Source organism: Odocoileus virginianus, chromosome 11 (genome assembly GCF_023699985.2).
Source record: "Odocoileus virginianus isolate 20LAN1187 ecotype Illinois chromosome 11, Ovbor_1.2, whole genome shotgun sequence".
Taxonomy (NCBI): Eukaryota; Metazoa; Chordata; class Mammalia; order Artiodactyla; family Cervidae; genus Odocoileus; species Odocoileus virginianus.
Window position 1 is genome coordinate 47,463,656 of NC_069684.1, and position 24,156 is coordinate 47,487,811.

At 40.6% G+C, this 24,156-nt stretch overlaps 1 protein-coding gene across 4 annotated transcripts in view; it reads right to left on the minus strand.

The window, feature by feature from the left end:
- Positions 1–24,156, minus strand: part of SMYD3 (SET and MYND domain containing 3) — a 716,821-nt gene that overhangs the window by 159,289 nt on the left and 533,376 nt on the right. For 3 of the 4 annotated variants that reach the window (XM_070474406.1, XM_020915229.2, XM_070474408.1), the window contains exons 6-7: positions 6,086–6,153; positions 4,453–4,555 (exon numbers count right to left, since the gene is read on the minus strand). The exons of the other annotated variant lie outside the window; for it this stretch is intronic. In XM_070474406.1, the coding sequence (XP_070330507.1) occupies positions 4,453–4,555; positions 6,086–6,153 (171 nt within the window). The remainder of the gene's footprint in view (positions 1–4,452; positions 4,556–6,085; positions 6,154–24,156) is intronic. 4 annotated transcript variants of the gene reach the window in all.

Here is a 24,156-nt window from a genome sequence, read left to right on the forward strand (position 1 = left end):
CATGGACTGTAGCCCACCAGGCTCCTCTGTCCATGGGATTTCACAGGCAAGAATACTGGAGGGGGTTGCCATTTCCTTTTCTGTAAAGCAATTATACTTCAATAAAAATAAATAAAATCTTTTAAAAAGAAAAAGAAAAATCCTCCCTCTCTTTAAAATCAAACTTGAATGTGAATCAAGTCTCTGCTCTTTGTCACAACCTTGTAGCCACTTTTCAAATTCTGCTAACTCTCAGTTCAGTTCAGTCAGTTTAGTCACTCAGTCGTGTCTGACTCTTTGTGACCTCATGGACTGCAGCACACCAGGCTTCCCTGTCCATCATCAACTCCTGGAGCTTGCTCAAACCCATGCCCATTGAGTCAGTGATGCCATCCAACCATCTCATCCTCTGTCATTCCCTTCTCCTCCTGCCTTCAATCTTTCCCAGCATCAGGGTCTTTTCCAGTGAGTCAGTTCTTCGAATCAGGTGGCCAAAGTATTGGAGCTTCAGATTCAGCATCAGTCCTTCCAATGAGTATTCAGGGTCAATTTCCTTTAGGATTGACTGGTTGGATCTCCTTGCAGTCCAAGGGACTCTCCAGAGTCTTCTCCAGCACCAAAGTTCAAAGCATCAATTCTTCAGCACTCAGTTTTCTTTATAGTCCAACTCTCACATCCATACATGACTACTGGAAAAACCATAGCTTTGACCAGATGGACCTTTGTCAGCAAAGTAATGTCTCTGTTTTTTAATATGCTATCTAGGTTGGTCACAGCTCTTCTTCCACAGAGCAAGTTGTCTTTTAATTTCATGGCTGCAGTCATCATCTTCAGTGATTTTGGAACCCAGGAAAAAGTCTGTCACTGTTTCCACTGTTTTCCCATCTAATTGCCATGAAGTGATGGGACCGGATGCCATGATCTTAGTTTTTAGAATGCTGAATTTTAAGCCAACTTTCTTTCACTTTCATCAAGAGGCTCCTCAGTTCTGCTTCACTTTCTACCATAAGGGTGGTGTCATCTGCATATCTGAGGTTATTGATATTTCTCCTGGCAATATTGATTCCAGCTTGTGCTTCATCAAACCCAGCATTTTGCATGATGTATTCTGCATATAAATTAAATAGTAGGGTGACAGTATACAGTCTTGACATACTCCTTTCCCAATTTGGAACCAGTCCATTGTTCCATGTCCGGTTCTAACTGTTGCTTCTTGACCTGCATACAGATTTCTCAGGAGGCAGGTAAGGTGGTCTGGTATTCCCATCTCTTGAAGAATTTTCTAGTTTGTTGTGATCCACAGAGTCAAATGCTTTGCTGTAGTCAGTAAAGCAGAAGTAGACGTTTCTCTGGAACTCTCTTGCTTTTTCCATGATCCAGTGGATACTAAAGGAGTCATGTGCATGTGTATGAGCATGCATGCTCAGTCACTCAGTGGTGTCCAATTCTTTGACACTGTGGACTGTAGCCTACCAGGTACTCTGTGAAACTGGAGCCCATTATACAGAGTGAAGTAAGCCAGAAAGATAAAGACCATTACAGTATACTAACACATATATATGGACTTTAGAAAGATGGTAACGATAACCCTACATGCAAAACAGAAAAAGAGACTCAGATGTATAGAACAGACTTGTGGACTCTGGGAGAAGGCGAGGGTGGGATGTTTCAAGAGAACAGCATTGAAACATGTATATTATCTAGGGTGAAACAGATCACCAGCCCAGGTTGGGTGCATGAGACAAGTGCTCGGGCCTGGTGCACTGGGAAGACCCAGAGGGATCGGGTGGAGAGGGAGGTGGGAGGGGGGACTGGGATGGGGAATACATGTAAATCCATGGCTAATTCATTTCAATGTATGACAAAAACTACTGTAATGATGTAAAGTAATTAGCCTCCAACTAATAAAAATAAATGGAAAAAAAATATTAAAAAATAAATAAATAAAAATAGATATTAAAAATAAAAAAAAGAAAAGAAAAAAGATCTCAAAGCCAAGGATCAAACCCTGCATTGGTAGGGGAATTCTTTACTACCCAGCCACCGGGGAAGGCCAAAGGAGACACAGTAAGACACAACTGCCCGTCCTCATGAAGCTCGTCGCTGAATGGAGAAGTCACTAAAAGAGCCAGAATAAATGCCAAAGAAATATTAAGGTCTGAGACCTAAGGTCTCAGAGAAAAAAATCTTATAATTTGAGAAATCAGGAAACGCTTTACAGAAGAGATGATATTTGAGGAGTAAATAACATTAAGACAGGTAAGAAATGTTGGGAAGACAGAGCCACTGGGCAGAGAAAGTGTATAATGGTAGGGAGACATTTATTTTCTGAACAAATTGGTATTAAAAGGACTTGTGGGGACAATTCTCTCTGTTGAGAAGCCATTTGGATAAGGACCATAGGGGAAAATATCTGAGTCTACTGGGCAGATGCTGAGCAGAACTACTCTGTGTCAGGCAAGAGGAAGGATTTGCTTGTTTCTCCAGAGATGGAAAGTGAAGGACATGAAATAAGCACTAAAAGATGCTGTTTTTCAACTAAATGAAAACTAACCAAGGAGAATAATTGGTAGCCAAGCCTAGAAAACAAGATATGAAGAAATTTCTTTGTTGTTTTCTGAGAACTCCAACTGTTTCTCATAGTTTTCCTATTTGCTTGTCAAGTTACCTATTTTTTTTTTAAATTTAATAAAACAACAACAACATTATCAAAAGGCAGTCATCGCTCAGCTCCCAAACTAACGTTGTTGAAAATGGATAGCAGTCCCCTTCTTCCCTGGCTTGAAGTCACATATGGTCCAAGGAAAAAAATCTAAATTCCACATATTGTTGACAGATATCCCCATGTACCTACTACACCGATCCTAAACACTGGAAATTCAATTAAGTGGCTGATAAGAGACAGCTTATTCAGTTGCAACTTAGTTTGGAGGCAGTCTTATCAAAGCCAAATCCCTGTCTACATAAAATATGGTACCTCTGAGTTTAGGTTTTATTGGCTGAGTGCTGCATAAATGCAATAAAAGCTTATGATAGTCTGTTTTCCTTGCAATAAATATCCACTTTAGCAAATTGGAGGTAGAGGGAAACTGGGTTCTGAAAAGCATAAATATCTATAACCCAGAATTCAGGGTAGGAACTGTGTACACCCAGGCTCAGGTTCAGCAGTGCTGGAGTAGCCCATCCCCAGATGTCTTGTGAGCCTTTGGACTTCTGAGAAGGGTCCTCATCAAAAGAGGCTGGCTGGGCAGCCTGCAGAACTGGAAAGGTCAAGGCCAGTTCAGCGCTGGAGGTCATACTTTCTGTCCTCTATTGCCTTCACATCTTTGCCTGGACAGTTACTCTAAGAAGCTGACGCTGATAGGTTTGTCAAGGCCCAGTGACAACCTGAAAGAATAAAACCTGTTTGCTTTTTTAACACAAAGGTAAAAATGAACCACCCTTGAAATGCAATTAATGGCCTTGGGAGTAAGTAAACCCTTGAGATCTTTCACAATCTTGGGCTGACCTCTCTGACTACAGAAGGATGACCACTTGCAGAGATGCAAGAGGCCGATGAACTGTCATATGCACAGAACACACACAATATCACACACACACACACGTCTCTCCCACACACATATAGTAGGAACTTTCCATCATCCAGAAGATGATGATTAAAAAAAAAAAGTTAGCCCACCTATATCTGGAAGCAATGATGGTTAAATTAGTCTGGGTAGAGGTTTTTTTTTTTTTAGTTAAATTTTTTATTGGAGTATAGTTGCTTCCCTGGTGGCTCAAATAGTAAAGAATCTGCCTGCAATGTAGGAGACCTAGGTTCAAGCCCTGGGTGGGGAGGATCCTCTGGAGGAGGGCATGGCAACCCACTGCAGTACTCTTGCCTGGAGAATCCCCATAGACAGAGGAGCCTGATGGGCTACAGGCCATGGGGTTGCAAAGAGTCAGACACGACTGAGCGACCTAAGCACAGCACAGCACAGCACATGGTTGCTTTACAATGTTGTGTCAGATTCTTCTGTACAGCAAAATGAATCAGCTGTAGGTACACGTATGTATGCATGTATGTACGTATGTACACATGTACGTATGTATGTATGTAGGTGGGTAGGTATGTAGGTATGTATGTACACAAGTATAGCTGATTCCTTTCGGAATTTCTTCCCATGCAGGTCCCCATAGTGCACCAATGGATGAATGGATAAAGGGGATTTGATATTTACATACAATGAATATTATTCAGCCATGTAAAGGAATGAAATGGGGTCATTTATAGAGACATGGATGGACCGAGAGAATGTCATACACTGAAGTGAGTCAGAAAGAGAAAAGCAAATATTGTACATTAACACATGTATGTGGGTAGAGGTAATATATACATTTTCTTCAGCAGAAAGACAATGAAAAGCTGCCCTTCAGGCACAACTGGTTGTAACGAACAAAGAGGCCGGCCAGTGGGAAACAGGGGCTCCTCACCTCCTCCCCCGCTTCAACGCCTCGGACTGCACGCAGCAAAAGGTGGGGCCCGTTGAACACAATCGAGCAGTTGGGGTCACAGCTGTGATTGAGCAAAGACATACTGGAGAAAAGAAAAAAAAGGAGAACACTGTGGCTCTGTAGACAGAAGCAAACCTCTAAATTTAACAACTATAATGGCAAAAGACACTTTACTTTAGGGGCAGGGGGACAGGTAGGGTTGACAGTGTACCAGGAATTGAGTCCTCTGGGGACACCAGCCTATTTCCCACGAAGTGAAAGGCTCCCTGGGTTAAAGCTCATTAGGGAAGTTTGTTAATAAACTTTAGGGGATGGGTATGGGGAGGGGGCTGTCTCATTAGGCACCAGCTACTAAGGTGACCCAACATGAAGATGAGGGAAAACAAACTGCTTTGCAAAGGAAAAATTTCTGCGGTAAAGGGATACCTTATTTACTTCTGAGGTAAATAGGAAGCAGCCAAAATACCCCTGAGTTTCCCACTCTGGATCGCATTTGTTGAACTCCTTCAGCGGAACTGCCAACTTCACTAAAACACATGCAACCATGTCACAGAATAATTAGAAGTACTTCCTCTTCAACAGAATGTTGAGATTATCTCACTACCAAGACCCTCATGCATTCCAGGCCATGGCCAAGTCATTTCGTTACCTTGGAGGAATACCTTTTTCTTTCGGGGAAGGGAATGTATTTAAGCTGCCACCACATTTGATAACAATGAGAAATAACTCTAAGTGGGCATTCACTATGTAGAAAACCCCTTCTTAGCACACGAGCTTGTTGATCAAATTTCATCATCACAATAATCTTATGAGAGTCATTTATTGATCCATACCATAGATCTGTGGTTTATAACACATGAGAAATAAGAAGCTGACTTCTCAGATTCACAGTTAATTATAAGAAAGACCCTCTTTGTATTTGGACACTAATAGCCTGAAAACAAAATGAAACTCAGAGTGCTCGTCGAAGGAGAATCTAGCAGCTCAGCAATACAGATCACCTTGGTGAGAGCTGGAGAGAGCTCTTCGGGAGACCAGAGCCTAAGAGGGTTCCACCTCATGGAGCATTGGGGTTGAGAGTAGGCTGAGCCAAAAGACAAAATGGACCCAACTGGCCCATTACAGCAAGTCTGGTGTAATAATCATATGATCAGCCCAGAAGGCTAGGGATTAAGATCAGGGCAGGGTGGTTTACTAGCACCCATAACCCCTAACTACTTTTTAAATGTTGGTGGGGTTTTTTTTCTTTTTGGTCATGCCCTGTAGCATGTGGGATCCTAGTTCCCTGACCAGTGATCAAACCTACACCCTTTGCGCTGAAAGCACACAGCTTTAACCACTGGCCACAGGGTAGTCCTCAGTACAATTCCCAATAAGAATTTAGGTCTGAGGTCTGCCTCTCCATTAATAGCATAGAATATAATGTGGGGTTATAAAACTGTTTTCTTTAAACTTCAAATTTTCCATTTTTCTTATAATTTATCATTAAGTTTCAAGCTTGGCTCTCAAACCAGCTGCATGTAATAGCCTTTCTAACTACTTTTAAAAGGTTGGGGAGCTGGGTGGGAATTAAAGTGGCTCCTTCCAGTAAATGAAATAGCATCCACCCTACCTAGGATATAGTCCAACACCAACTTCCTGCATCTCTGCATTACAGATGGTGAAAGAGTTGCAGATCACCTGTAAAAACAAGAGGGAAACAGTCAGGATTACCTGTCACCTAAGAAACCTCATAGACAAAAGAACAAAAATTGTCAGAATAAAATACAAGAGCCTTTTAGTAGTTGCTTTGGAAAGACTCAAGCCAAACATGGATACTCTTCCATTTGTAAAAGAACATGTCTGGGACATACTTTCCTTAAGTTTGAGAACTGATGACATATGGACAATCTTTAAAAACTATATTTTTCTGTCAATATCATGGTGACACAATAAGTAGGTCATGATAAGATGCGTGAAAATCTAAATAGTATACAGTGTATAAAGAAGGCTGAGCACTGAAGAATTGATGCTTTTGAATTGTGGTGCTGGAGAAGACTCTTGAGAGGCCTTTGGACAGCAAGGAGATCAAGCCAGTCAATCCTAAAGGAAATCAACCCTAAATAGTCACTGGAAGGACTGATGCTGAAGCTGAAGCTCTAGTACTTTGGCCACCTGACTCAAAGAGCTGGCTCACTGAAAAAGACCCTGATGCTGGGAAAGAATGAGGGCAGGAGAAGGGGTGACAGAGGATAAGATTGTTGGATAGCATCACCAATTTATTGGACCTAAGTTTGAGGAAACTCTGGGAGATAGTGAAAGACAGGGAAGCCTGGTGTGCTGTAGCCCATGGGGTCACAAAGAGCTGGACATAACTTAGTGACTGAACGACAATGTAGAGTGTGATCCTGTTCTTTAAATATAGACACACACACACACACACACACACACACACATATATATATATATATATAATTTGTATACATTAAAAAAAGAACTTAGGGTGGTTAAATGCAGAAATATCAACATCAAATATCAACATAAAAAACTACCACCACCACCACCACCACAAAACCCTCAGGCTTAAACCAGCACAATCTAATCCTCTCCATCAAGTATTCACAATTCAGAATACAAATAATCTATTTATTGAGGACCAGATTCTCACCATGTTAGATTTTTCATGCAAACAAACTGCCTATAGTTTCTAAATGCCACTGTGTATCTGGGGAATAACAGCAACTTGTCTTTTATTCCTACAAAGGGTGAAGTACATCCTGAGTAAGTCTACGATCCAAGCTGATGACCAACCATATGAGCACAGGGAGTAATTCAATCAGGCTATGTACGGCACATGACTTGGCACTTGGAACCCCACACTGAGTGTACAGTACAGTCCTATATCCTATAAGGGGATGGGGCAAAGGAAAAGATGTAATCACTGCACTTGGGGAACTTAAAACCTATGGAAGGGCATACACAACCACAGAAAGAGCAGGGGACTTAAAAATCTAGAGCCTGGCCATAAATCCTGCCTGTTAGGTATTAGGGATAAAACAAGAAAGAAAAAAATAAAAATTCCTGCCTTCATGGAGCTTCAGTACTAGCAGGGAAGACATAAATATTTGATAGAAAAATTACACATGTGGATAAATGTTAAGAAAGAAATAAAGTAGAAGGGCAGAAAAAGGTGTTCAGGAAAGTTCTTTAGGACAATTAAGCAGAAATCTGAAGGAGCTCTGGAAATGAACATGTATGTATCTAGGTGATGGTGGTTCATGTCAAAGCAAGTTCAAAGGCCCTGAGGTGGGAATACTCTTGGGTACAAAAAAAACAGCAAGGCTGATATGGAAAAAGCAGAGTAGGTAAGAAGAAGAGGGGTGAGATATGAGATCAGAGAGGTAGCTAGATCATATAGGGACTTATAGCCATGCCTGGATATTACTGTAAATGAGACAGAAAGCCACTGTGTTTATTCTGACCAAGGAGTGACTGGATCTGATTTCTGTTTTGAAAGGATCACCCTGGCTGTTCTGTAGTGAATGGCTATTGAAACTCACAACTGGAAATAGGGGTAATATTTAGGAGACCAAGCCAATAGCCCAGGCAAGAGATGATGGTGGCATGGAGGTGGGTAGCTGCAGAAATGGGGATTGCTTATGGAGATGAAAAGAGCCAAGGATAATGTTCAAGTATGGGACCTGGACAAGATTGCCATCGCCACATCTGTGAAGAAGACTGTGAAAGGAGCCAGGTTTGGTCACTGGAGGTGGGAGGAGTTCCGGTGGCTTTGTTTTAGAGATGCTAAACTTGAAGTGACCTAGTAGACATCAAGCCAAGACTAAGAATGAGCAGTTGGAGTTCAGGGAACAGTTAGGACTGGACATAGACATTCAGGACAAAAGAGAACAAAGCCCATCAAGAAGAAGACAGAAAAGGCCACTACAGACTTGAGATGAACCAGCAACTATAAATGGATCTAGTTTGTTGTTTTAAAGTTTCTGCAAAGGAAAAAGCAGTGATAGGAATTTCTCTAAATCAGCTTTACGTGAAAGAACATAAAGTATGAAAAAGCATTCAGTCCTTTTAGTCTCTTTCACTGTTCCAAAGAGCTCTTAGATGAAATCTAGTGCAACCTATCGTGATTTGGCATTTTTCCTCTAAAAGTCTGATAAAACTGCAGTTTTAAGTCAGGAAATAAATTGGTGTACATATACATACTTTAGACACACACTCATTAAATTGCTTTAAGGGCATCTGTTTCACATTAAGCTGTAACAGTGTACTGCCTATACATATTTATGCATAAGATGGATGTTAAAAATACAGGACAAAAGATCCTGTGCTTTGTTTTCAAAACTTCATTAATATCTTTAAATGGGTATGAATCTTTTAAAGGAAATATAAATTAGAACATCTATTTTAAATGTGTGATCAGGAGTTTACCTAAAATAATTCACCAATGAAAAGCCAGGTCAAACAAATCTAATTTACTAACTTTTGAATCAAACCAAACTTAAAAATTTTTTCTGAACCATAAAGAAACTGAAAGGTTTTTTCCAAAATAGGCATTCTGATGGAATTTTTAAAAAGGACAAGCTAACAAGGGGAAATATCAACTTGGCTCTCTCTTACTTCAGGAAACTCTTATTGATCCCAAGACTTAGCTGACTTTTACTTATCTCCTTAGCAGCATTTATCGCACTGAATCATTTATCCATTTACTTGACACAACTAGATCATAAAATACTCAGAGGGCAGTGATAGAGTTTCATTCACCACTGTATCTCCCTGCCTAGCACAGTGCCTGGCACATGGAAGACACTAAAAAACATTTTTTTCCAATCGATGGTTGCTTGGGTGTAGACCTCAGCAAGCCCAGAGAGTCATTATGCAAATAGGGTATGAGAAGATGCCAGAAACAAATCAAAGGTATCCTGTAGGTGTGGAGAAGGGGAGATGGATGTAGTTCTATACCATGAAAAAGAATAAGTAGAAGTTAACCTTCCATCTCTCTTGTCCTTAGGCATCCAACTTTTATATTTTCTGCTCATATTTCTTTGTCCATTCTTTCTCTCTATTCCAGTTCAGCTTTGTCTCATCCTCTTTTCTTTCAGTTCAGTGAAGGGGAAGGCAGTAGTATTCATCAGAGGAGCATTAAGGACTTGTTTAATTCTCTGCTTAAAATGCCAGAGGTCCAATACACTGAGCAAAAAATATGTATTTGGAAAATGAATGAACCAGTGAATAGATAGGTGATGGTCCTTCTCTTTTCCTTTCACTTCTCTTCCATCTTTTCTTTTTATTCTTTATTTTCTTCCCTTCTTTTCCTATTTTCACTATTATCAATCTGTCACCATCTCTCATTCTGTCCCTCTCCACAATATAAGTAGGACTGTTTGAAAGTTTTATTTAACAAATTCTTAACAAGTCCCTCGTTTGTATTCTGAGAGCTATTATGTGCTAGTGTTACTGAGCTAGCAAATAAAAGTTTAACTTTTTGCATACATCTACTTTTATTAAAAAATATTGGTTCCATTCAGTAATATGTGATTTAAGAAAAGTGTTACAGGAATTTTTTTGACATATATAACTGATAGCAATGGTGGATATGAGTTAGCCCTCAGGTTTTATCTTTTTTGCATGAAATAATAGGTAGATAATATTTCCATATGTGCACTACTAAAATGTGAAAAGAATTCCTCTTTATACCTAGAGATAAAAGAATGTTATGGAGCCAAAAATAAAAGTTTAAACATTTTCCAAAATATTATCTCTATATAAAACATTTTCTTAGGAAATTAAACAGGTTAAACAATTAAGGAATGAATATTTCACACAATAGAAAAGCCTATTAATGGGATTATTTCGAAAGCAATTAGGTTAAAAAAATATTTTTTAAAAACTAAGCTTGACTGTTACTATAATATTTCCCATGACATGAAACTAAAACATACATTTAAAGTATTTCATAATTATTGAATGCAACATTATGTGTACTCTTTATAATTTTTCTTTTGAAATAACTGAAAGTCTTTATAAGATAAATTGTAGCCTTTCTAGATGGTAAAAACTTAATGAGTCGGTAGAAGTAGCCATGGAACATCTCTATTTTGTAAAAACAACAACAAAAACTAAAGTGAACTTTAAAATATTCTATAAACCAAATTCTTCAGTCATCTTGTTCATGTTCGAGGTCCAGAACCTGACATTTTTGTTTTGAGTTTAAAAACTCCTCTGCAGTAATCAATACCACTTATTTAAATTTCAAATCTTTTGGTCAAATTTTCTGAACTAGAAGCCTTCTATTATAGTGCCAGACAAATGAAGATGTTTGAGACACAAGGGAAAATCACCGGCATAATGGCCTTTAATGACAACGCTGAACAGCCCTAAGAGAGCTTAACCACGATTCAGAACAGAGTAATTCTACACCCTAACAGAAGCCATCCACTTCCCAGCCGCCCCCACCCAGCCCAATTACTGATTTTTACAAAGAATTGAGTCTTGTGTGCAAGTAGCTTTAGCTGGTTTCTAGCCTACTTCAAAGAATGCTTTCAATTTCAAAATATATAAATTTTAAAACACATTTAAACATAAGGGAACTCAGTTTCTGAACCGAATATAAAGTGGTTTCCTCAAAGACCATCTGCATCTCCTTAAAAAGTTCTCTATTTGAAGCATAAATAGAATGCTCACGACACAGGACTTTTGACACATAGAGTTTATTAACTAGAGGGAGGGAAGGTACCTTTTCAAAAGGAAGCTTACTGCACTTAGTTTTATTAAGCTCTGTGGACAGAAGGAAAGGAAGAAGAGTAGGCAAATATGAAAACCAAAAGCAGGGGTTTTCATTCAAAATAACGGCCCTCCCCGCTACTCCTTGAACTAACAATTCTCTAACTTCACAAGTAAGATAAGTATTTTAGTCAGGGAATATTATTTTCTTTCCATAGAATATGATCTTTTCTTGAATAGGGAATTCTTTCCAAACATTCTTACAAGCCTTAAGAGATTAAAATCTTTATTTCTTGCTCCCTCCTATCTACATGGCAAATATTTATCCCTCTTTCATGACTCAAAGCAGGCCTTTCCTAATATCTCACTTTCTCCTTTGGGCACTCATTTACAGTCTTTTCCTAGCCTTGAAGATGAGGTTTTGCAGTCTCCAGACCAGAAGAACAATGGGAGGAGACCAGGCTGAGGAAGAAGTTTTCTTCAAAGACAAAATCATAAATTCCAGGATCTACAAGTGTTCCCCAGGCTTACAACAGTAAGGATGGTTGTGACATCTGTTTCAAGTAGAATTTGTAGCAATCAATATATAAGACAAGTGCTGCAATATATTTTCCCTTCATCAGGAAATAGCTGGTAAGCCTCCATGTTGTGTTGTGAGTGCGCTTGAGGAGGTGAGGGCAAACCAATCTGCTTGAGATCCCATCACTGAGCCTCATCTCTGTTGCACTGCAAGCCCCATGGAGGTCTGGCATTATAACGTTTACTGACATGCTATTTCATTTGCAAACCTAATGGACCACTGGTTAAAGACAGCAAGCAAGGACTGCAAGGAGGAACACAAAAACAATAATTCTACAAATAAACTATGCAAATAATTCTATAAATCTGACTCAAGATGTTCCATATAATGACTTTGACCTGGTTGGAATTCCTACATAGCACCTCCAGACATTTCTAGTGTTTAGAAAATGTTAGACAGAGAATGTATGAGTACATAATCTTATTTTTACCAGGTGACATGAACTCTATTAAAGTCTTGTGCATGCTGTGCTAAGCTGTTTCAGTTGTGCCCAAATCTGTCCGCTTGCAGTGTGTTATTTGTCACCTAAAACCTTCTCTCTTGCCTCATCACTTAGAACATGAAAATTGTGAAATCTAATCCAACTGGATTTTGAAAAGTAAATGATAGTAATGGCAAACATCAGGTCACGAAATCATGATACTGTCTAAGGCAAAACCAAAAATACTCATTTAAAAATCTATATGTTGACACCTATGTTCAATTAATCCACAACAAGGGAGGCAAGATTACACAAAGTTGGAAAGATAGTCTCTTCAACAAAGGGTGCTGGGAAAACTGGATGGCTACATGTAAAAAAATGAAATTAAATCATTCCTTAATGCCATACACAAAAATAAGCTCAAAATGGATTAAATGCCTAAATGTTAGACTGGACACTATAAAACTCTTATAAAAGAACACAGGCAGAACACTCTCTGACATAAATATCAGCAATTATCTTTTTCAATCTGTCTCCTAGAATCATGGAAATAAAAACAAAAAATAAACAAATAGGACCTAATTAAACTCAAAAGTTTTTGCATAGCAAAGGAAACAACAAACAAAATGAAAAGACAACCCACAGATTGGGAGAAATTATTTGCAAATGATGCGACCGACAAGGGCTTAGACTCCAAAATTTATAAAAGGCTCATGAGGCTTAACTTCATCAAAACAAACAACCCATCCAAAAAGTGGGCAGAATCTAAACAGACATTTCTCCAAAGAAGACATGCAGATGGCCAAGAGGCACATGAAAACATGTTCAACATCACTAGTTATTAGAGAAAGGCAAATCAAAACTAAAATGAGATATCCCTCAGCTCAGTCGCTCAGTCATGTCCGACTCTTTGAGACTCCATGGATTGCAGCACCGCAGGCTTCCATGCCCATCACCAACTTCTGGAGCTTCCTCAAACTCAAGGCCATTGAGTCTGTGATGCCATCCAACCATCTCATCCTCTGTTGCCCCCTTCTCCTCCTGCCTTCAATCTTTCCAAGCATCAGGGTCTTTTCCAATGAGTCAGTTCTTCCCATCAGGTGGCCAGAGGATTGGAGTTTCAGCTTCAGCGCCAGTCCTTCCAATGAACACCCAGGACTAATTTCCTTTAGGATTGACTGGTTGGATCTCCTTACAGTCCAAGGGACTCTCAAGAGTCTTCTCCAACACCACAGTTCAAAAGCATCAGTTCTTCAGCACTCAGCTTTCTTTATAGTCCAACTCTCACATCCATACATAACTACTGGAAAAACCATAGCTTTGACTAGACAGACCTTAGTTGGCAAAGTAATGTCTCCGTTTTTTAATATGCTGTCTAGGTTGTTCATAGCTTTTCTTCCAAGGAGCAAACATCTTTTAATTTCATGGCCGCAGTCACCATCTGCAGTGATTTTGGAGCCCCCCAAAATAAAGTCTGTCACTGTTTCCAATGTTTCTCCATCTAACTTTCATGAAGTGGTGGAACCAGATGCCATGATCTTCGTTTTCTGAATGTTGAGCTTTAAGCCAACTTTTTCACTCTCCTCTTTCACTTTCATCAAGAGGCTCTTTAGTTCTTCTTCGCTTTCTGCCATAAGGGTGGTGTCATCTGCATATCTGAGGTTATTGATATCTCTCCCAGCAATCTTGATTCCTGCCTGTGCTTCATCCAGCCCGGCATTTGGCATGGATATCCCTTACACCAGTCAAAATGCCCATCATAAAAAAATCCACAATCAATAAATGCTGGAAAAGGCATAGAGAGAAGAGAACCCTTCTACATTGTTGGTGGGAATATAAATTGGTACAGCCACTATGGAGAACAATATGGTGGTTCCTTAAAAAACTAAAACAGAACTACTATATGACCCTGCAATCCCACTTCTGGGGATATACTCAGAGAAAATCATACATGGAAGCGACCTAATGCCCATTGACAGAGGGCTGGATAAAGAAGATGTGGTGTGTGTGTGTGTGGAGAGGGAGAGGGAGAGGGGGAGAGGGGGAGAGGGGGAGAGGGGGAGAGGGAGAGAGGGAGAGAGGGAGAGAGGGAGAGAGGGAGAGAGGGAGAGAGGGGGAGAGGGGGAGAGGGGGAGAGGGGGAGAGGGAGAGAGGGAGAGAGGGAGAGAGGGAGAGAGGGAGAGAGGGAGAGAGAGAGAGCTCAGTTGGTAAAGAATCTGCCTATAATGCAGGAGGCCCCTGCAATGCAGGTTTGATTCCTGGGCCGGGAAGATCTGCTGGAGAAGGGATAGGCTACCCACTCCAGTATTCTTGGGTTTCCCTTGTGGCTCAGCTGGTAAAGAATCTGTCTGCAATGTGGGAGACCTGGGTTTGATCCCTGGATTGGGAAGATTCCCTGAAGAAGGGAAAGGCAATCCACTCCAGTATTCTTTGCCTGGAGAATTCCCTGGACTGTATAGTCCATGGGGTTGCAAACAGTCAGACACAACTGAGTGACTTTCACTTTCAGCCATTAAAAAAGAATGACATAATGTTGTAGCAACATGGATGAACCTAGAGATTGTTATACTGAGTAAAGTAAGACAGAGAAGAAATATCTTATGACATCCCTTATATGGGGAACCTAAAAAGAAAGGATACAAATTAATTTATTTACAAAACAGAAACAAATTCACAGACTTAGAGAAGGAACTTATGGTTGCTAGGGGGAAAGATGGCAAGAAGGGATAGTGAGGCTGTTTGGGATCGACACGTACACGGTGCTCTATTTAAAATGGATAACAAGCAAGGACCTACCTCCAGTACTGCGCAGGGAACTCTGCTCAATGTTATGTGTCAGCCTGGATGGGAGGGGAGTCCAGGGGATAATGGATACATGTATATGTATGACTGGAACTATCACAACATTGTTAATACCTCAATACAAAATAAAGAGCATTTAAAAAAACCTATGTGTTGATAAATAATGCTGTTTTGGGTACAAAACTAACTTAAAGCAAATTAAACCATGTATACCACTTGTTCAATGGAAAAATTAAAAAACTGTCCTTGTGTTAAATGAATATTCATGTATGGATGTAAGAGTTGGATTATAAAGAAAGCTGAGTGCTGAAGAATGATGCTTTTGAACTGTGGTGTGGGAGAAAACTCTTGAGAGTCCCTTGGACTGCAAGGAGATCCAACCAGTCAATCCTAAAGGAAATCAGTCCTGAATATTTATTGGAAGGACTGATGCTGAAGCTGAAACTCCAATACTTTGGCCACCTGATGCAAAGAACTGACTCATTGGAATAGACCCTGATGCTTGGAAAGATTGAAGGCAGGAGGAGAAGGGGATGACAGAGGATGAGATGATTGGATGGCATCACTGACTCAAAGGACATGTGTTTGAGTAAGCTCTAGGAGTTGGTGATGGACAGGGAAGCCTGGCGTGCTGCAGTTCATGGGGTCTCAAAGAGTCAGACACAACTGAGTGACTGGACTGAACTAAATGAATATTATTGATTTGGTAAATGTATTATAATACAACCCAGGTAATAAATAATCTTACTTAAGTAAACTACTTTATCACATCCCATGTAACAACATATTTGGAAATGTGTGCTTCTAGACCCTGGTACATTCACATACTGTTTTCACAACTTTAAGAGTGTCTTACACATTTCATGCCATGGTCACAAACAGTGTACCCTAGACATATATAGAGGGCCTCCCAGGTGGTGCTAGTAGTAAAGAGCCAGCCTGCCAATGCAAGAGACATAAGAGATGCAGGTTTGATCCCTGGGTTGAGACGATCCCCTGGAAGAGGGCATGGCAACCCACTCCAGTATTTTTGCCCGAAGAATCTCATGGACAGAAGAGCCTGGTGGCCTATAGTCTATGGGGTCACAAAGAGTTAGACACAACTGAAGTGACTTCACATGCATGCACACAGACATATAGAATACTCAGCATTGACTTGCCAAGGCTAAAATCAACATCAAGGTCAGTATCATAATTGAAGGAACAGCAATCATAAATTTGGGCTTTCTGTTTTACATTTTTCCCAAGGTCAAATGATCCAGTGTTAGCAAATGAGGATTCAAAGAATGAAGCCCCTTTAGAGATCATCTTTGCTTTCTAAAATCCACCCACATTTTCATTTTTTAAGGGCTTTACTCACAGCAGAACTTACTATATCTTCAAAACTGTCTTTGATAATAGAAAGCCAAACAGAAACGATATTCACAAATTTGTTCTTTCCCTGGGGATATTACCTGGCATTTCACCTCCTTATAAGTCATCTGATGAAAAAACCACTTACTGTAGATGTCTGTCAAGTATGTATAAAAATATAAAGTCCTGCAACATGATTTCCGTTGTTTAATTTTCCTCCCACATCCTGAGGCTCAGAACTACTATGATACTCTTAAATAAATTATTACAGGATATTGTAGGTTTCCATAGCTCTGACATAAGAGTCTTTTCTGTTAAAAATTTCATTGAGTCATGCTCCTATCCAAAAAGTTTATGACCACAATGAATTCAACTCTTTTCCACAGAGCACACTTAAAGATTCTTTTGTTCGACCTGAATCGCAAAAATTGTTCTCATACATGATCATCTAGTTTCATTATACTCTTTCCATGTAAACAGAGCAAAAATCTACCCGTGGGCAGTTGAGTATGCCTCACTGTAATTTTTCTGAAAGTGTGTTAGTCGCTCAGTCATGTCCAACTCTTTGCGACTCTATGGACTGTAGCCCGCCAAGCTCCTTTGTCCATGGAATTCTCCAGGCAAGAATATGGGAGTGGGTTGCCGTTTCCTTCTCCAGGGGAGCTTCTGGACCCAGGGATTGAACCCAGGTCTCCTGCATTCTAGGCAGATTCTTTACCATCTGAGTCAACAGGGAAGCCAATTTTTCTGAGTTCCAGTGGTACACTTCTAAATGCTAGGTGATATGTGTCGCCTGACTGAGCCTGAACTCGATAGAGCAGAGTATGCCTCAAATCATCTGTGTTTTTTCATCAAGTTAATGGAGAAAAAGAAAACTACAGAAAAACACTCCATGAGAAAGGTAATACCGAGCACTAACCAACTGCTTAATGTAATCCCCAAATGAAAGATAAATTCACATATGAGCTAAGGTTACGCTCACTATGTAGAAATTAAGGTGAGTATTCTTTCCAGGAGAAATGTTGGCAGGTGAGGGTTTATCGTCCTGATCATACCTGACATCTCAGGGAGTGAAACCCCAGAAGCATGTATTTCACCTTAGACCACATGAAGTGTGCAGGGCTCACCTACAAGCTGCATGAACCTGCACCAGGGTGCGTTGGGGACTCAGGTTTGGAGCTGTCTCTGGCAGGCAATGGACACAGCTGAGGAAGCACTTCAGTGGGTCAATCCTTGCATGGTTTTCCATGCCTCCCCGATCCCTGGACACTGCCTGTTGGTCCATGAGAGCAGGAGCCAGGGAAGAAAGGACACCAGACTCGAGATAGTCACAACTCTCCTCATGTAGTCCAGCGTATGGAATGAGGCCCTGGGATGACAGTCCCTCTTGTGATCTTTCAAGGTGAGCCCCTTTATCTTCAGAAACACAGAGTCAAGTAAAAGAGAAGATAAACCACGGCTTCATCCCCACCCAACCTCTTTCTCTAAGAGGTAATCAGCCTTTCCCCTGCTTCTTCCAGCCACTCTTACAGACAGACATACACAAAACAGATGGGTGGGATTTCAAGGCAAGGACCCAAGGTGATTATTTGTCCTTTCTTCTGGTGCCATTTTAAATTAAACAGCATAATGAATACATAAATGGTACTATTCCCAGCCTCTCTCTGACCAAGAGCCTGAGCTGGTGACTAGATAAAACACCAGCACACGCCCTGCACCACTTCGGTGGTAAGCTACAGAGATTCCTAAGGGAGGACCTCTCTCCCCATTCAGAGTCCATCAGAAAGTGAAGAGGAGGGTTATCTGGAAAAGCAGATTAAATATAGCTTTTCCTCTGTAACATACACTGCTGAAAATAAAGTTTGCTAGTCTTGGCTAGGCTGTGGGACTTTGTAGTAACAAAGCAATACATTGTTGTTCAGTTGCTAAGTCATGTCCGACTCTTTGCAAACCCATAGACTGCAACACGCCGGGCTTCCTTGTCTTTCAGTATCTCCTGGAGTTTGCTTAAACTCATGTCCACTGAATTAGTGATGCCATCCAAACATCTCATCCTCTGTCACCCCCTTCTCCTCCTGTATTGAATCTTTCCCAGCACCAGGGTCTTTTCCAATGAGTTGGCTCTTCAAATCAGGTGGCCAAAGTATTGGAGTTTCAGCTTCAGCATCAGTCCTTCCAATGAATATTCAGGGTTGATTTCCTTTAGGATTCACTGGTTTGATCTCTGTTTTGTCCAAGGGACTCTCAAGAGTCTTCTCCAGCACTAGAGTTTGAAAGCATTAATTCTTAGGTACTCAGCCTTCTTTATGGTCCAACTATCACATCTGTACATGAACTACTGAAAAAATCATAGCTTTGACTATATGAATCTTTGTGAGCAAAGTGATATCTCTGTTTTTTAATAAGCTGTCTAGGTTTGAATCATGAGCTTTAAAAAGATCTTCCCTGTTTTTGTTTGAGGTTTTGCTCTTCCCTGGGTAAAGAGGTCATTTATCTTTGTAAACACATAAAACATTTTTGCTTTCTCCAGTTTTCTGTTAATGGTGAAAGAATGGAAGTGAATAAAGTTCTACTGATTCTTGAGACACTAAAAAAAACTTGGAAAAAAAAAAAAAAAGACAGACAAGCCCTGGGCTAGGAAGAGAGGCTGACTGCTAGACTTGAATCTAGTCCTGACCAAATCTTCCAGTCTCTTTCCCAACACTGGCCTCTTACACTGACTTTGAATTTTCCACTCTTAATACCTTGATGTGGCTGTGGGGCAGGCCAATCTTTCTGTCTAGAATTGTCCCCTCTCCTTTTTCCACCTACTGAATGGACTCCCACTGATCCTTTGAGGTCCACCTGAAAAATCTTCCCTCCTGGAAGGCCTTTGGACTTGCCCAGCTGGGAAGTGAGGCCCCTGGGCCAGCACTTCTGCAGTGCTACTCACATATCCACCGCCACACTCGATGCAGGACATTATGATGAGTTTTGTACATCTGACTTCCAGGAGGGTGGGTCTTCCACTTTATTCTTTTTCTCCTCCTGGCTCAGACTGGTCTGATACATTGAGTGTGTTAAAAAAATGTTTGCTGAATGAATGATTATGGACTGAGAACATTAGTGACTCTGTTAGCTTTTGTGACTTCTACATAGAAATGTTCATAAACCAAGGCAATCATCACTGTAAAATCAAAAAAAAAAAAAAGTTCTCTTAACATCCTCCACTCTTCCACACTTCTCTCTCTCTCCCTATCTCCATTCCTTCCTACAACAAAGTCACTCAGCAAATCACATAGACAGGTTCTGGAAATATAAGAAAATATGCAGTCAGAACCCTGCGCTCAAGGACTCTGAGACCAGCAGGCAAGACAGCTGTATGAACTACATCACATGAGAACTGAACTAATGCCCAGTGGAGGGGTCACTAGCTGGGCTGGGTCAGGTCAGGGAAGACTCAGTGAAGATCGGAATGCAAAAGAGGGACCAGGAACCTGGAATCACAAGTGTTACTCAAACTTCTTATTCCTTCTGAGACAAAGTGGGAAAATATCGACTTAATGATAAATTCTAAAAATCTGTTTCCTAAGATTGAACAAAACTGGCATAAACTTAATACCTATACAGACCCCTTTGACTTTAAAAAGTTAAAGGTGGTGACATCTGATAACAGCAGATATTACAAAGGGAACACCAACAAGTAAAAGGAATAGGGGGCCTAGGATTTTGCCAGATGGTAGGAAATACCCATCACATTTCTTTCTTGGTTTAAAAAGGTCCACAAGCCTCTGATATGTATCTTGATTTAACTATTTTCTCTGAAGAACCAGAAAGGGTATACTTCAATTAAAAAAAAAAAAAGAAAGAAAAAGAAAAGAACCAGAAAGGAAATGCAGGAAGAGTGGAATGCAAGGTGTGGGTTCACATCACTGAACCCACAATTATCCAGGACAGCAAAGCCACGACTAAACCTAAATGTGTTGCCTGAGAGACAGCTGACACTTCTGCGGTGCCCTTGGAAGCATTCCTCACTTGATCTCGTCTACTTCTCCAGCCCACCAAGGAGCTCTGAGGGCTGTGGCTTCGTTTGAAGGATGAGGAAAAGCAGGCTCAGAGAGATCAGGGCATGTTCTCTGGGACAGATTCACTTGCTCTCACACAACAGCAAAATGTAGCTCATCTTAGCAGGAAACTCGGTCCTGGAGGAATTATACACAGGACAGACTGGGAGAGGGAGTTCATCGAAAGGTGAGATCTGAAAGGATGGTGTACCAGGGCCTTCAGATACGAGGATTTATTCATTCATTTATTAAGGGCCTTTTATGTACTGAAAGTTCTGCTGGTAAAGAATTCACCTGCAAAGAGGGAGACCCCGGTTCGATTCCTGGGCAGGGAAGATCCCCTGGAGAATAGATAGGCTACCCACTCCAGTATTCCTGGACTTCCCTAGTGGCTTAGCTGGTAAAGAATCCACCTGCAATGTGGGAGACCTGGCTTCGATCACTGGGTTGGGAAGATGCCCTGGAGAAGGGAAACGTGACCCACTCCAGTATTCTTGCCTGGAGAATTCCTTGGGGTCACTAAGAGTCAGACACAACTGAGCGAATTTCACTATGCACCAAAGCACCAGGAGCAAGGAGCAAACGCTACCCCTTCCACCATTTTGCCTGGTGATCCCAGTGAAACAGACAAGTAAAAACAAATGCCACGTTTCTCTCCAGTTCTGACAAATTTTAGCCTTCCTCAGCCAAAGATTATTTTCCTGACTACTGACCATATTTCTTTATAAGTCACTATGTCAAAATACAAGTTGCAATAACGCAGGGCACCACTCTGATCTGTCAGGTCAATTTAGAAACACATGAGTCCCCTGCTCTTCCACAGCCCTGGGAGGCGGACTGGCCTCCTCGTCCCCTGATCATTCACACGAAGGATTGCTGGGGATTACTGAAGACCAGCTGGGAAATGTCAAGTAAAATGGATGGCTTTTGAATTTTCCACTCTCCCACTGTCTGACTGCAGTCCACCGCCTTCACCAAATTAGTGCCATGAAGAGAGGGATGCTCTCTCCCAGCGCAGTCTGAAAGATCAATCAGCTATAAAAGAGCGAGCGGCTGAAGAAAGAAGGAGAAAATGAGGCCCAGGATACTCTGTCACGTGACTGTCATGGGATCTGCAGGCACTCACACAGGGAGGGATCAGAGACAGAATCTGGAAAGAACTCCTTCCCACATGGTCCTCTCTCCGAAATAACCATGATCGCTTTCTCTCCTTTCATGAGTGCCTTCTGCCTTCCCACTTGATCACATTTAAACATCAGGGGATCTGTATTTTTTATGTGGGATGAAATGTGCTACATTAGGTATGTGCCTGCATTTCTATGGGCTTCCCTGGTGACTAAGTTGGTAAAGAATCTCTGCCTGCAATGCAGAACACCCAGATTCCATCCTTGGGTCAGGAAGCTTCTCCAGAGAAGGAAATGGTAACCCACTGCAGGATTCTTGCCTGGGAAATCCCATAGACAGAGGAGCCTGGTGAGCTACAGTCCATGGGGTCGCGAGACCTAGACACGACTTAGCGACTAAACCACCATCACTGCATTTCTACACTATTGGCCAATTAGTTTAGATTAGGAAGAGCCCAAAAATAAAAGACCAGAATTTATCAGAAAGCTATAAACCAGAGGAACTGTGAGGATTAAGTGAGATAATACATGCAGGCCCCAGAAAGTCTCCTGGCACACAGGACGCTTAGCGAATAGTAGCAAAATCTTTATTACCATCCAGTTTAATAACTATAAGACAAACGCAATAATTAGTAAGATACACCGTGTATATAACACCACTAGGAAAAAACACAACCAAACTATGTTAGGTTGTGAGTCATATAGAACAGATTCCAATTTCAGAGATGTAAAATTATAAAAAATATGCAGCTTGGAATGAATAAAATACAACATCACTCTGTAGAGCTCCAGGTTCCTGGAAGAATATCAGTTGATGTCCATAAACAGCTGGTATCTGAGGATGTCTATGTCAGCACAGCCACATCACGCCCTGAGTTTCTGACCTCTCGGATCCTCTCCCACTAACAGATTGGGCTGCTCCCCTCGACCCTTAGTGTCACTCAAAGGCATTCACCACCATGGTCAGTTCATTGTTTTCACCATCTTCAGAATCAGTCATCACAAAACAGACTATTGTAAGTCATTCAAAACCCAAAGGACAATCGTGATATAAAGTTACATCACTTGAGCCAAGTCAACTGTCTTGCAAATTTAGCTATACTCTGGAGGCTGACCTAACGCACATATGTTCCCAGTATCTTCTTTCAATACTCAGTTAAGCAGTGCAATTTCCCCTGAAAAGGAATTTGTTACTTTAAAGCCCAAACTCACATTTTCCCCCCACCTACCATATAGCTCTCTCTAAATAACCAAGTGAAAGCACTTTTGACGAAAGTTTGGGTACAGACACTGCAGACAGATTTCCAAGTCACTGATCATTAGCCTGACAAGTTATACAGATAGGAATTGAATGCTCCAGAATCTTAGCAAGTTTTCAACAAGAATACTGGCCTTCAAGACTAAACACATAAGGAACTGAGAAAGATACACAAAGACATAAACAGAAACCACACAGGACTTGAAGAAAAGGCAAGTTGTTTCTACAACACCCTTGTCACTTCACTGCCAAAGAGTGGGTAATCTTCTAAAGCCCCAGCCAGAGTCCTTGGTGACCAAGAGTGCACTGCATTCCTTGGTTATACAAATATCTGAAATGTCCACCTAATGCTCACCTTATCATAATGCAAATATACTCTTCAGATATATTTTTAAGAATACCTCTTAATGACCATAGACGAATCCTAACTATTAAAAATCAGATTATGCTGCCTGTGGTCTGGCCATGCAAACTCCCCACTTCCCTTGTATTGTCCTTTATAATGATCACTCTCAGAGTTGCCTACACAAAGAAGAAACATCTGAACTTCCTAATTTGTGAGATCCAGCAGTCCACCCTTATGATCACAAAAGAGTAAAGTTTTCCTTTGCTTAGGTTATACAATTTTAATTAGCTTTTTAAATGAAAAATAAAATCCCAAATGATTCTTTCTTTCCCTCCAGCCTTATTTTGCACGTACTCTCTCCTCATTTTCTAGCAACATCTAAATGCAAAACAGAACATATTCACTGAAGGAAACAGAGTTTGATAATTAAAGCAAATAGAACTGAATTTGCATATGTAAGGTTTCTAACTTTGAATTTAGAGACAATGAGTAGAGAATTAATCTGCTGTTTGTGAAAAAAAAAAAATCAGTAAGTTATCAATGGCAGGAAAAGAAATGTTGGTTTCCAAGAAAATAACACAGAAATACCCCTATGTAAAGATTATTATTACAAAGACTATTTAAAGGGGAAAAAATAAACCAAAGCATTATCAATAAAAGATAAGTTCACAAAACTGAAATGCAAGGATCATTTTGGGAAATGGAGCAAAAACGAAATAGAAGGGAAAAAGGCATGCAAAGGAGATTAAGGAAACAGTAAATTGACAACAAAAAAGTCACAAGGATAGTAAACATAAGTATGAAGATTACTAATTTCTAGTATGTATTTGGCTTGTCATGAAGAAAAATAAAAGATCGACAGGGATAGGAAAAAAGACAATGATTTTTACATAATAATTCAGTTCAGTAAGTCAGAGAGGTGATTTTCAGAAGCAAATCAATGAAGATGCAGCTTACAGGTAAATGGGGAGAGTATAGTGTGGTGGGCGCTATTGTTACCACTGTTCTAATCTGAGCAGATTGTGATACAGGCTCCCCA